The following is a 14,466-nucleotide window of genomic DNA, read 5'->3' on the forward strand; positions in this document are numbered from 1 at the left end:
TTTTGAAATATTTTTAAGTCTTTTACACTTACTTATTCGGGGAGGGGTGCATGCTGGAGCATACCTGGCTTGTGTGATGGTCAAAGGACAATTTGCAAGAGTTAATTCTCTTTTTCCACCATGTGGTTGGGGGGGGGGGTCAGGCTTATGTCCTCCAGCTTGGCAGCAGGGACCTTTGCCTACAGAACATCTCTTGCTGGCTCTGTTAGAAATGTTTTTAATTGCTTAGAGACTACAAAACAAATTCTTCTCATAGAGTTTTGAATGTCATCATTGTGTTCTATATGTTGTGCTTGTAGGCTGTATAGTCAATTAAAAGAGAAATTCCAATTACAAACTGTAAGCTTCCTGAGCCTTCTCGGGCCTTGAAATGAAAGATGATTTGTAATTCTTTTTTTACCACATTCCCTTGATTTAATGTATCTTTCATGATTAACACATCAAAAAACCCTCCTGTATCAAAATCAATGGTTTTAGAGTAAATAGGGATGACATGTAGAAGGATGTAGGATAAATCAAGGCATAAAAATTTTAAGCCAGTTAAGACACAGAATGTCACCAGGTAGTGGTGGCACACGCCTTTAATCCCAGCCCTTGGGAGGCAGAGGCAGGTGGATCTCTGAGGTGGAGGCCAGCCTGATCTACAGAGTGAGTTCCAGGACAGCCAGGACTACACAGAGAAACCCTGTCTTGAAAAACAAAACAAAAGACACAGAATGTCATCAATGCAAGGTTTCCTTTTCTCCCTACCTTCCTCCCCCACCCCTTGAGGAAATAAACCAAGATTTATTTGCCACAACAACAACTTAAAAGCTAGAAATTCACATGATCAAAGTATGTTCCATGCATATTTGAAAAGTCAGAACAAAACTCATTATTTTGTGCAATTAATGCCTTGTTGAATGCCAACACTGTGTCTTGCCTAATGAAACACACTGCCAGTTTGCAGAAATCAGGGAACCTTTTTTTCAGTTCGGTTACTGCTCCCTCCTAGTGACCCCTGTATTGATAAATTCTGTGCGTTTATAAGAAATGCAATATGGTTTCCTTATGATGACTTATTTTGTGCTATTTCTGCTTTTTCCTCTAAATGTCTAGAAAGCAGATGAAAAACGAGGTCTTTAAATGGAACAGTTCACACAAAGTTTTTTGGTTTTTTTTGTTGTTGTTGTTGTTGTTGTTTTGTTTTGTTTTAAGCTAAACTTGGCCTTGACAATTATAATATAAAGATGCTGGTATCAAGGCCTAATGCTCAAAACGTGGAAGAGTCCACACCTATGACATCACTTTATAAGTGAGATGAAATGGAGATGGTAGGAAAGGTAGAATTTACTAGTGCTTTGGAACATAAGGCATGACATTCATCTTTATGGAATGAAAATATTAATTTTATATATGTTTTTAATTACAAATGCTGTACATCTCCCCCGAGTCTAGGAGGTCCTTCCTATTTCTTAATTACCAGATCTTAGCATCTGGTGGAGGCAAGCTTCTCGCTTGTCCCAGTAAAGGGTGTATTTTAACATTCACAGTTTGGGGGTGGGGGTAGGGGGAGAAGGAAGGTGTTAATTCAGATGTTAGGGAACTGTTATGATGCTGTTATTTAAGTCACTTATTTGAGTGTGTTTATACTTTGTGGTTCTATAAATAAACCCGAGGGGGCTCCTGGATGTCTCGATGCTTCTTGAATCCTGTGCCCTGTCTGTCTCATCCTATCCGACAGTAGAATTGATGCCCCTCTAATCCCTGGAAGTTTGGGGCTAATGAACTGACTGCTGAGCGGCCGCCACGGAGCTTGGTCCCAAACTATACTGTACTTCACACTCGATTTATTCTCCAGATGGCGAGACTGTGCCGCCCTGCCGCGAGGGACCACCCCTTCCACTGGAGTGTAAAAGTGGACGGATGTTGTTTTCTTTTCAGATCTCATCGTTCTTAGCTAGAAACTTGCCAGGATGATTAGTTATTAGCTTTAATGGGTGCCAACTGAACCAAATGCACGCAGATTTTTTTTCCTCCCTTAATTTTGGAGGCTGCAGGTCTTGGGGATGGTTGATTTTTTTTCTGCTTTCTTACGTCACTGGAGCATGTCTCCTCCCCAGGTGACAGGAATCCGGGCTCTGAAATCATAGCACGCCTTGGTTCCTGGCCCAGACACGGTCACCTAGTACTATAGCTTATGCATAAGGACAGTTTTATTAGCCTCTGGTCCACTGCACCAGATAGCCTGTGGCACGGAATATCGACCGGTTGCAAGAGCTTTGGGAGGGCCACTTTTCAGAACAGGAAGATTCTGGTCCATCCCAACTTGTCTGAAACCCACGTGAAATCTGCAATCAGGCATGGCACAGAACACTCAATGGTAGTAAGTGAACACTTCCAAGATCTAAGGGGACTTTTCATAAAAGGCCTTGATTCTATCATTCAGCTTTCAAGTTTGTCAGATCTGAGAGGGCCACGGTTCATCCAGCTATGAGGACACATCAACAAGGCCGTTCTGTTGGCAGTGTGGTCCCTCCTCGGCCTCAATGAGACCAACTTTCCCCCTTAGCATTCTTTCCCTACAAAGCACGCTCCTTTCGAAATCTCTGAAAGTTCCTCTCTCAACACCCCACTGAGAGTATGTGTCAGGTGCCAGGAGACGGAAGGAGGAGTAGGGCCCAAGGAAAAGAAGCAGTATGGAGAGAGGTGGTATGGAGAAGTCAAACGAACAGGGTGCAGAATATCTTTCTCCTCACAACTGGGTGGACAGAGCTAACAGAGTACACACCACTAATTGTCCTTTGGAGCTGCCTCCCTCGAAACCCAACAGATGGCTTGGGTGTATTTACTAGCACAGTGACATATTTCACCATTAAAATAACAAAAAAAAAAAAAAATCCACACACTTGTTGGTTGGTGTAAATTCAGTAAGGTTGTTGGATATTTTGGGATACATACCAGAGGGATCCGCTCTTCATTGATGCAAATTGTAGCAATCAACAGCCTGCTAATAAGGGTGTTGTGTGGCGATATACCTCACATGCCATCCCCTCTCTTTGGAAAGGTACACTGTGATGCTGGGAAAGAGCTCTGTGTTTATTCAGAGCCAAAAAAAAAAGGAAAGAAGAAAACTCCAAGCACTTGCTGCTCATAATTGTAACACGCAAAGGACTAATCAGATTATCCTAGAAACTGGAATTAGGTTCTTCGTTTGCAGCCAACTTCACAAGGATTGAGTCTTACTAAGTCAGCCGGAATGTGCGGAAACCATGGCAATGTGACTTCAGATGAAAATCACAAACAGGCTTAGAACATGAGCTCTGAACAAACAGTTCCTTCAAACCCAAAGGCAATCACCAAACAGCTTAAGGGCCCAGTTCTGTTTGACACCAGAGAAGCAAATTAGGGAGTTGCCAGGGATTCTGCATCATGAAGCACACATGTTTGGTAGATATGTTGATTCACTCGGTCTTTTCTTTTTAAAGGCGGGGTCTTCCAATGTAGATCAGGCTGGCCTAAAACGTGACATCCTTCTCCCTCAGCCACCATACTCAGCTTGACTGCACAATAATCTTTCCCTAGACGGTCTAGAGAATTGCCTTTTCCCATCCAGTGTTTCGGTGGACTCTCTGAAAGGCTGACTTGCTATAGGGCTGTCGGGTGAGAATCTAGAAGTTGGGAATGTTTGCAAACCCAAACTATCCAGACTTTGTAACTGTCCAGACTGTGTGCAGTGTGACCTGGATTTTAGGCTCTCTGAGGCCGAGGATCTGAAAACAGAGGCACCCCCTACTGCTACTATAGACAGCCTTCAAACCCTGCTGTTGGTCTAAGGCCTGTTCTTGGTCATCAGTATATTGTCATTAACTCTGCAGCAACAGTACACAGTGGGGTACCTAAGTGTGGAATAACCAATTTGGGTAGGGGTGGAAGCTGGAGAGGCGGCTTAGAGGTTAAGAGCTCATACTTCGCTTGCAGAGGGCTTGAGTCCCCAGACCCTCATCAAGTGTAGATCACAACCACCTATGACTCCTACTTGAGGGGAGTCTGAAGCCTCTGAACTCTTTGGGCACCCAAGTTTGTATACACATACTTCCTACAACACACATATACATAATTAAAGACAAACCTAAAAAATTAAGTAATGGCATTGTGTGGACTCAAGTCACTATTGGCTGCATCATCTCATGCGGTGTCTCTTTTGCCTAAATTTGACCTAATTACTCACAGCTAACACTCTTAAATCAAGTTTGCACAGACACCCTAAACTCATTTGGGTACTATTTCTACGTGTCCTAAAAACTCTAAGCAACTCTTTCATCACACTGTTTAACCCAGGCCCCAACTCCATTCAGAGGTTGACTTGCTTGTATCTGGTTTAAGTCAACTGTCTTGGGTTTAGACTTCATTTTGGCTTAAATAATTCAATTATTTATTGTTTTAGATAGGCTCTCACCATGTAACTCTGCTAGTATGGAACTCACTATGTAGACTAAGCTGGTCTCAAAGTCAGTGATCTTGTTTGCCTCTGTCTCCCGAGTGCTAGGGCTAAAGGTGTATGCTGCTACTCGAAGCAAAAAATTCATTGTTACCTATGCTTTGGGAAGCTGTTTTCTTAGATATGTGGCTCATTCAAATGGCTGTACATTGTTAGTTTTTTCCCCAAAGATTTATATGATTTTATTTTATGTGTTTGAGTGTGTGTGTGTGTGTGTGTGTGCACCATGTTTGTGACTAGTGCCCATGGAAGCCAGCAGAAAGTGTCACTCCCTGGACCTGTAGTTTCAGACAGTTGTGAGCCACCATGTGGATGCTGAGAACTAAATCTAGGTCCTCTGCAAGAGTAGAGAGTGTTCTTCACTGCTGACCCATACTTCCAGCTCCAAGACTTTTTTTTTTTCAAATGCACTCATCAGTAGTTAGATGCTTTAAAGTTTTATTGATGTAATAAAAATTCTTCCCAAATGAAACTACCTTTGATAAGTGTTCCTTCTGGCAGTGAGAATTTGTTGAGGGCTGTTGGCAAGATGGAGGACTTTATTTCTGAAACTAGAATTGGCCGTAAATAATGGCCCCTAGAGCTTCCTTTCTCCACACCAACCCCCAACTCTTAGCGTGCACTTTTCACTCACCCATCCCACAGTCTTCACCTCCAGCTCAAAGGTAATGCATAACATATTTGGTCTCATACAGTTTTCTTTTGGGATAATTCAAATGTGACTTTTAGCTTCTCATAACCGCCTCAAAGACTGTCAAATCAAAGACAACAGTCTATTTGCCAAGTACTCAGTGAAGGGATTTCTCGGATATTCCCGTTTCCATCTGAATTAGTGGGAGCCTCTCATGAAGTACTCAATGTCAGATTCCTGTGAACCCCTTCTTAATTGAATGTCAAGATGCAACTTGAAAGCTGGAGAGATAGCTCAGCACTTAAGAGCACTGGCTGCTCTTTCAGAGGACCTGAATTCAATTCCCAGCACCCGTGGTGGCTCACAACCATCTAGCAGGTGGTTCTCTGTGAGTTCTAGACCAGCCTGGTCTACAAGAGCTAGTTCCTGGACAACCTCCAAAGCCACAGAGAAACCCTGTCTCGAAAAACAAAAACAAAAACAAAACAAAACAAAAAAAGATGCAACTTGATTATAAAATAAATAAATAAAAACTATGATTTTTTTTTAAAGCGTGATACCTGGGGAGTGGAAGGGCTAATGCTTACCTTTCCCTAATGTGACTATGTTGGCAGGTGACATTGCCACAATTACAATGTGTCTAGTTTCTAATGCTTATTAAAGGAAGAAATGTAAGGAAAGACTTGGACCCATGCTTAGTGCACAGTTAATGCCCAGTCAATGAATTATTTTGCCTTCCTCAATTGGAAGGTACACTAATGAGCCAATTACTCTGCCATTCAGAGGTACACCAACCAGTATGCACGATGGTATATCCCCCTTGTGTTGCAGCCGTCTTGAACAACGTGTAGAAATCATTCACTCCCCTGCAAGCTTGGATGATTCATTTCCAATATCGGTTTTGTGGGCAGAAAATGTGTGGCTCTGATCACAGTGTCCCTGAGAGCCCATCAGAGTTCCATGACTGTTCATTGGGTTACCCTTAATGCTAAAAATAAATTTAGGAGATACATTTTTCTCAATATTTACAGAATGAAGCTCGACTGAGAATAGTAAGAACTCTTGAAGACTTTGACCTGGGCCCAACGGAAAAGTGTGTGAGAATCAACTCGGTGTCTAGTGGTTTGGCTGAAGCTGACCTAGAGACAATTCTGCAGTCCCAGGTTCTTCCCTCTAGTTTGATGCTGCCGAAGGTAGAAGGTCCTGAAGAAATCCGGTGGGTAAGTCACAGTGCTTTACTGTGCACTCAAGGCCAGCTAAGGAGTCAGTCACCAGGAGAGGGTCTGGATGCCATTGGTTTAGAAATGCACACACATAGCTCACACAATAGTTCATGGACAGAGCAGTTGCTTGTCATGTGTCCTGGATTCAGTCAATCCCACAAGAAAAAGAAAGAGACAGGAAGAGAAGAGGAGAAATGGGGCTAGATGTAGAGTTGGTAGAGAGCTTGTCTGGCTTGATACCCCAGCATCAAGTAAGATTGAGTGCAGTGACAAATGCATGTAAGCCCGGCACTCAGGAGATAGAGACAGGAAGATCAGAAGTTCAAGGTCATCCTTGAGAACACAACAAGTTTGAGACCTGCCTGGACTGCATAAGATCTTGAATCACCAATGGAGGAGAAAAGGGATTGTGAAAGCAAGCAGTACCACCAACCATTTCCTTCCCCCAAGAATCCAGCATTGCTCAGCATGTTTCCCAAAAGAGCTCTCCTTTGAGAACACTGCTATTGCTTTCTGACTGGATTTGTGGTCACAACAGCTGCCTCAGCAACCCTCACAAATCAGTCCCTGGACACTAACTTGCATGAGCATCCACCCTGTCCCTGGAAGCCAGGGTTTGCACTTCGAAGAGCCATGACATAGATGGTTCTGGCTGAGGCTCTCCTGGAGCCATCACAGGCCGTGAGGAACTCTAGCTACATATGAAGCAAAGAGCCCAAAGCAGACAAGGAAAAGGTCACTCCTGGGGGCAACTGGAGGGGGAAACAGGAAGCTTTTAACTCGTGGTTTTAATTAGCTCAGATATTATTTCCTGAACAGCTCTCTGGTGCGCCCTTTTTTAAATTACTGTCAGGTGTGTTTGCATTTCACGACAGACTTTTCAGCCAATAAAAGCCTGAAATGTAAAGTGGTTGGTATGTCAAATTACTTAAGAAAACTTTGAAATGGTCCCAATTATGCTATGATTGTTTTAATTGTGAGATTTGGGGGAGTGGGGTATTGAATAGGGAGTTACTATTATTCTTCAAGTCCCTTGAATTAAATGCCATTTTATTATGCCACTTGGAGCAGAACCATTGGGAGTCAGTAGACTGAATGTATGGTGGGGGCATCCAAAGCCTCACCTCACTTTATCTTGTAGGCTGTGTATCTAGCCATAGCAATACCCTGAGTAGTTGTCATACCTGGTAAAACTGCTCACTTAAAAAAAATATATTTTTATTTCATAAACATTGGTGTTCTGCCTGCATGTATGTATGTCTGTATGAAGGTGTCAGACCCCCTGAAGTTACAGACAGTTGTGAGCTGTCATGTGGGCCCTAGGAATTGAACCTGGGTCCTCTGGAAGAACAGCCATTTCTATTAACCACTGAGCCATCTCTCCAGCTCCTACTGCTCCCTTTTCTTAATCCATCCGAGTATGCTGTATCTTTCTTGACAATGCTTGGACCACCTGCCATCCGTGGGTACTGAGCATTTGAAATGTGGCCTGTGCAAATCAAGGTGTGCTTATCGTGAGCAAAATGAGCACATGCCTGAGTTTAGGAAGTTGATATTCTTTCCAAGTGGAGAGAGAAAAATGGGAAAATGTCCCAATCTGTATATTGATTCCTTATTGCAGCAATAATATCTGGGATCTCTTAGTTGAATATAAGATATGAAAATCAATCTCTCTTCTCCACCTTACTCTTTGACTGTAGCCACTAGAAGGCGGGAAATTGTACGTGTAGATGCCGTGGTATTTGTGTTGACATCTCTGCATTGCAGCTGTCTCACAGGCCTGTCATCAAGGGCTTGTGTTTGCTTAGTAAACCAGAGATCTCACCAAGGTTGTTAGCCTTAGTTACTTAGAGAGACAGGGTGCAGAGAATATTAATGCCTTGAGCGCTCCTACCCCATACAGGTTCCGAAGTTCCTCTTCCTCTTGGTTCCATGTTAATGCCTAGTAACACCGGTATCACCATTTACTTAAGATGGGGGTGATCTCCTCAACCTTGAGCTACAGCTTCCTGTCGCTGTTTCAAAATGTGAGAGACTCTCTGAAACTGAAATAGGACTTGTAGTTAGCAGAAGTCTTTGGGGCTGTTTATTTTCCTCTCCGTTTGTATGTTTGCGGAGCGTAAAACCCAAGCCTGATCCACAACTGAAAGACAGGCTTGCTTGTTTTCTTTTGTGTGAGAATCGCCTGCTCGCCTTTTGTCGTTAGTGTGGGCTCTTGTCTGACTGGCACGGCTTATTGGGCTGTAACAAGCGTAACTCTGCCTCTTTTGTCGCGGGACAATTCTCCCACAAATCCCAACAGTGTGCATTCTTCCAACACGCTATTGGGTGTGCACTGGAATTGAAAGAATTGCTGAGCCTTGCTACTTCATCTCCTCCCCAATCTCTTTGTAATTTTCCCCCCTTCTTTTCCTCACGCCCCCCTCCACAGTCCCCTCCACCTCCATGCAATGAACACTTTACCAGGCCGGAAACATTTAATCGTCTCCTTTTGAAAAAATTAATTGAAACTTCTCCACTAGTTACCTTTTGTGTCAGTACTTAATGCAATTTTTTAAGAAAGAAGGCGATGAGGAAGGGAGGAGGGGCTAGCATATTTAATTTTTAAATGCCCCTATTGGCTATAAAGCTAAAGGCATTAGAGGTTTTGTTCATTAAGAACAGGGGATATCTTGTAAAAGATTTACCTCGTTGTAAACTTTATGATTTTTGTAGTTATAATGACTATCACAGAGAATAGTACCAAGTAGCCCTGGGAGTTTTCTTTCTTTTTTCTTCTTTCTTTCTTTCTTTTTTTTTTTTTTAACGAGAAAAGAAAATCCATACCTATGTATTCAACACTCAAACCACCACCAATATTTCACTACTTGTTTTCAAGTTTAATTGTGACATAAATTATGTTTTATTTTTCCCGGCGTCTAGTGCCATACAGGCTGCTCCATAGCTTCAGCCTCCTCTTCACCCTGGCTGTTGTGGTGGGCTATTCCTTCCCTGAAAGTTACTGAGGAGGTGGTGGTGACGCTGTCTAAGAGGGAGGGGCCCCAAGCGAGGGGAGCCATTCTTCATTACTGAAAGCTGTGATTTATTTTAGCCTAATTGTAAAGTTACTGCAAATCGCTCAAAAGCTTTTTTTAAAGATCCCAGTGATTAGGTTTTTTTTAGGGGGGGTGCACAGGCAAGGAGGGGGCAGGTAAAGGGGAAAATAACACCTTTAATCCTGCCTCTGGTAAATAGGCTGCCAGCTTTTAAAATGAGTTTCCTTTCTATTAGTGAGAATATTATGCTAAGCCTTAAGCATTAGTTTTTATGTTGCCATAGCAGCCTTATTCCTGCAGGGTGGTGACCTGTGATGATTACAGTACAAAGCTTATAGGGTCTTGAAACCCCTTTGAAGATGAAAAGTCTTTGATGGTTTATATTTATGCAAATCTCTTAGATATGATTTACCCAACTGAGACTGAATGGAGAGATGATTAAAATTCCCTTTTCCTTTGATATCCATTAACGGCTGAATATTCCTTAAATTTAAATGGATATATATGTTTTCAACTTTATTTACAAAAATATCTTTATTATACCTGTGTTTCTTTTTTTTATCTTCCCACATCTTATTAGATCTAGATAGACATAATAGATTTACAATTTAGATTGTGGGGCTCCCCCCCTTTTTGAGACAGGGGGTGTGAGGGATCTGCGAGAGCTTTTGTATGTTTCCAGATGATAGATTTTGGAATTTGGGCTACCCCACTGGCAGCACAGAGCTAGCTGTGAACTGGTCTCATGGAAAAAATTGGCAAGCTTTGGTCTTCAAAGAATTAAACTTCCTTTTTAAGGTCTTCCTAGGTAAGCTTAAAAAAAATTATGAAGAAAACCCTCCGGAACAAAGGGTAATGGCGCTATAACGAATACTACAGATTCAACATATGTAGAAGGCAGCCGAGCAGTGCACATGTGTGGGTGTAAGGGCAGGTAGAGAGCCCTGCTTTGTTCCGAGAGCCTGCCATTTGCATTTAGCGGAGAGGAGCGGGTGAGAGGTCCTGAGTAAATATGTTTTCCAGGGAAGCATTTAAACCTGGGACTCTCTCTTCCCCTCTAACTCCTAGCTAGGCCTCAAATTATTTCCTTTGGAAGCAAACGAATTGTGGTGTTTGGGGATTTCACTATGTGGTTTGGGGGGAACCTTGCTACCTTTAGTTTTCTTTGCATTTTCTTTCTCCCCCCTCCCCATCCCTTTGTGTAGATGAAGGAGGTTGGGGTGTTATTACTTCCTCAGGTCAAAGGCTTCCGCCCTTCTCCTGTGTCTGCATCTTAGGGGTTGAACTGCTGTTCTTGTCGCTAATCACCTATGACACTTCTGATTTTAGTTTTCAGACAAATTTTCATTCCACTTAAATGGCCGAAAACTTGAACAACCAATGAATTTAATCCCCTTTGTGGAAACTGCAATGGGTTTGCTCAATTTTAAGGTAAGAAAGCCATATGTGGTTATGTAAGTTAGCATTTTATTTTAATTACCTAAAGAGAACTTCTGGTTTTTTTTTTTCTTGTTTGTTTGTTTGAACATCTACTTTAAAAAAAAAGTTAAAGAAACATTTATAAACAAAATAAGATATTTAAACCATGGCTTATCTGTCCTACTCCAAAAAACATTATCTTGGATTGTCAATATCTTGGAAGACAAAGAATCTAGCTTAGAAAGAGGGCCTTCTCAGTACCAAATATCTAAACGAAATATTTGTATGTCCCTGGAGTATGCATAAATGTAAAATCACAGGATAAGTATATGTTTTGAATTATCACATGTAGAGATTAAATGTACATGGAAATTTTACTTTGTCACCTTTACGAATTAAATTTGAATTGCTTTTTCCTACAATTTGTCTTTCCATCAGCAAATCCCCTGGCCTCTCTGTGGTACTATTATCTGTAGTCCCTAGCAGATAAGATTATTGTTTATAGCTCACATACGTAAATAATTTATAATCTCTTGTTTCAATTTATCACATTTCAGACAAAGTGTTTTCTAACACACATTTAAGAAGATGAACCGAGCCAATTCTCAGCCACTGTATGGCTGCATTAAACTACCTGCCTTGTCAGATTCATAGCCAGCTCATTTGTCCCCCCGCCCTCCCCAGATCTGTTGGCCTTTATATCATTTCCCAGAATGTGTCTCCCATCCCCCTGACCTTTGAATGACTGTCTAGCATCCCCTGCACCCTCTTCTCAGACTTTCTAGTCCTTGGTGTTTCTATATTTTGTTTTATTTTCTTCCACTCCAGAGGGCAGGAGAAAAAATAATATCACTAAAAAAAGTTAGCTGACCTGAGATGGAGAGAGTACAAGCAAAGGCTCAGGGAAGCTTTACAGACCTGGAGGACTGTGCAGGAGGGGCCCAGTGCACATATTTTAGGGCGTCTGCTTCAAGACTGTCTTGTGACCGCCTCCTTTATACAAATAACCACAGAGCGCTACAGCCTGCCCTAGCATCCTGAACACAACCTGAGCTGGGATCAGATACTGTTTAACGGTGGTTTAATTTTAAAGCAGTCTTTTGCCATGTTATTCTGTCATGTATTTAGGAGCTCCCACCATGCCTGAAGTTAATCCACAGTTTCCCACCCACACAAATGTTAGCACAACACAGTCCCAAGACTCTCAGTTCCGCGTACAACAAACACAACTCGTCTTTACTTCCTTTTGGACATGTCAGAGTTGCTTTGTTCGTACACCCTGGGTGACTCATGGCCGTTTATTTCCCCTCCGAAGTTGTGGGTTTTGCACTGCCTGACTTTAAAGCCTGAAACCATTTTACTTGATCCTAATGCAGATAAATCCAATTAGTTTGATTAAAAAAAAAATTCTGTCACTCCTATCCTGTGGCTTTATGGTTGTTTTTTAAAGTCTCTTAAGACAAAAACAAATTCTGAAGGGACATAAATTACTTATAATAGAAGCTAAGAAAGTTCACCCAAAGTTACCTAGAAAATTGGGTGGCCTCTAATTTGAACATCCTAGCCGTATGATTAAGTAGTGGACGGCTATATTAATGTAAACAGCAGGCCAAGCAAATGTGTATGAGACTCTTATCTGGAGAACGCTAACGGCTTTGGGGAAGGGCTCATTGTGTTTCAGCCAAAGTGTGTTAGCATCCGGATCTTTTCTACCATGGATTCCCTGGCTCCCAGCCTCTGAGACTCTGTTCTGCTCTTTTCCAGGCAGTGTGTGAAGAAACAGTGAGGATTGGGCCTCAAGTGGGCCTGTTCCTAGATGCAGTTGTGTTTGGAGGAGAAGATTTTCGAGCCAGCATAGGTGTCAAAAATCTCTCTCTCTCTCTGTCTCTCCCACCCTACCCTCTGTGTGTGTGTGTGTGTGTGTGTGTGTGTGTGTGTGTGTGTGTGTGTGTGATTTTTTTCTTTGCCCCCTCACAAAGGGACATTTACATAACAATACATATTTCCCAGCCCTGACCATGGCTTTTCATGACAACTAACTGACCACACTATTTCCTGATAATTTAGGGCTCCATTTCCGGCTTCCAGAGTCCTGCATTATTACTTCTGTTCATTTATAAAACAACTAATAAAAACCCCTTGCAGCCCCAGGCTTGCTTAAGAACATACAGGGGTCTACTTGGCATCTACTAACATGTTACATAAACAGCCTGACACTGGCTTAAATATTTGTCCTTACGTCAGTGAGTCCAGGGCCTGGGCCTCTAAACAGAAGATTAAAGTGCTATCAGGTTGACCTCAGTGGAGTGTTTTCACATTAAATGTAGTAGGCAAAACTTTTTAAGGTAGATTATAAGTTTGCCTTAGCATATATTTCAGAACATTTATTGTTACATATTTACTGGCCCCACTGATACCTACTGCTTCCTCCCTTGGGTACTGCAGTCCATCTCATCTGGGTGTTTCTACAGTTGGAGACTGTTTTCAGACCCATGTCTCAGGGGCATGGGGACACTTTTCCTATTCTTGTAGCCCAAGTTGAAACAGTAACACATTCCCTTCCCTCAGGGTGAAAAAGAAAATTTATTTTTATACAAGTCTTCGTTAATGTGTCCCACAGCCAAGTGTGTGTGTACTATAGAAGGCATAGAGGTCTCTTCTGCCCCTCCCAAAATGAGAGTCTCTCATTTCTCAAGTGCTCCAACCAGACCTCGGAGTGCAGGCTCAGGATGTCTTTGAGGACAGGTGTAACAAGACAGCACACACCATTCCTAAGAAGTGAACCAACCCTCCCTCCGCCTCCCCCCCCCCCCAGCCTCCTGGACACTTGTTGTAGGGCTGTCTCTCCAAGAGAGAATACAAAGGAGCAAAATCAGGCCACCGTGACCACACGTACACTCTCCTGAAACGGAGGGGGAGGATCTTTAGCTGATGCGTGTGCAAACGATTATATTGAAAATGTGCCATTCAACATTGCTTCCCATACACCAGTCTTCCTGGGCATCTGAATAATTGCTTTTCTAGGGTGCAGATCCCAGGAAGTCATATGTGTCTTTATAACCTGGTTTCTATAGTAGGTGTCCTGAGTTTGGTTTCCAAGGTTAAAATCTCACTTTCCTGTGCATATCACACTTCCAGGTGCAACAAGCAATAAGGACACCCAAGACATCCTCTATGCCCGACAGAAAATTGTCGTCATAGCGAAGGCCTTTGGCATACAAGCCATAGATCTTGTATACATTGACTTCCGGGATGGAGATGGACTTCTCAAACAGTCAAAAGAAGCTGCCGCTATGGGCTTCACTGGTACGATTCTTGGTGCTGTCTTAAAAAGTGTGTATATTATCAGGCATCCCAGAAAGAAAAAAAAAAAAATGTCTACTCACCCCATGACCAGTAACACCAGATGGCTATTACCTGGGTTGGTGGGTGGCTCTCTCTCTCTCTCTCTCTCTCTCTCTCTCTCTCTCTCTCACACACACACACACACACTCTCTCTCTCTCTCTCTCTCTCTCTCTTCTTTCCCTCTCTTTTTTGTCTCTGCAAATTACAAAACATAGCACTTGTTTGAATTTTTCTTTATAGTCATTGCTTCCCCCCCAACCTGTCTTATTAAGTATTTCTGTATAGTTTGAGCTGCCCCAGGCAAGGGATGAGGTTACTATGGGAGGATTTCA

At 42.5% G+C, this 14,466-nt stretch overlaps 1 protein-coding gene across 1 annotated transcript in view; it reads left to right on the forward strand.

Moving 5' to 3' along the window:
* Positions 1-14,466, forward strand: part of Clybl (citramalyl-CoA lyase) — a 232,798-nt gene that overhangs the window by 196,800 nt on the left and 21,532 nt on the right. Inside the window, exons 3-6 of the mRNA XM_027388948.2 lie at positions 6,143-6,331; positions 10,699-10,800; positions 12,553-12,646; positions 13,927-14,094. Coding sequence (XP_027244749.1) covers positions 6,143-6,331; positions 10,699-10,800; positions 12,553-12,646; positions 13,927-14,094 — 553 coding nt within the window. The remainder of the gene's footprint in view (positions 1-6,142; positions 6,332-10,698; positions 10,801-12,552; positions 12,647-13,926; positions 14,095-14,466) is intronic.

The sequence above is a fragment of the Cricetulus griseus genome (assembly GCF_003668045.3).
Source record: "Cricetulus griseus strain 17A/GY chromosome 1 unlocalized genomic scaffold, alternate assembly CriGri-PICRH-1.0 chr1_1, whole genome shotgun sequence".
NCBI classification, from domain to species: domain Eukaryota; kingdom Metazoa; phylum Chordata; class Mammalia; order Rodentia; family Cricetidae; genus Cricetulus; species Cricetulus griseus.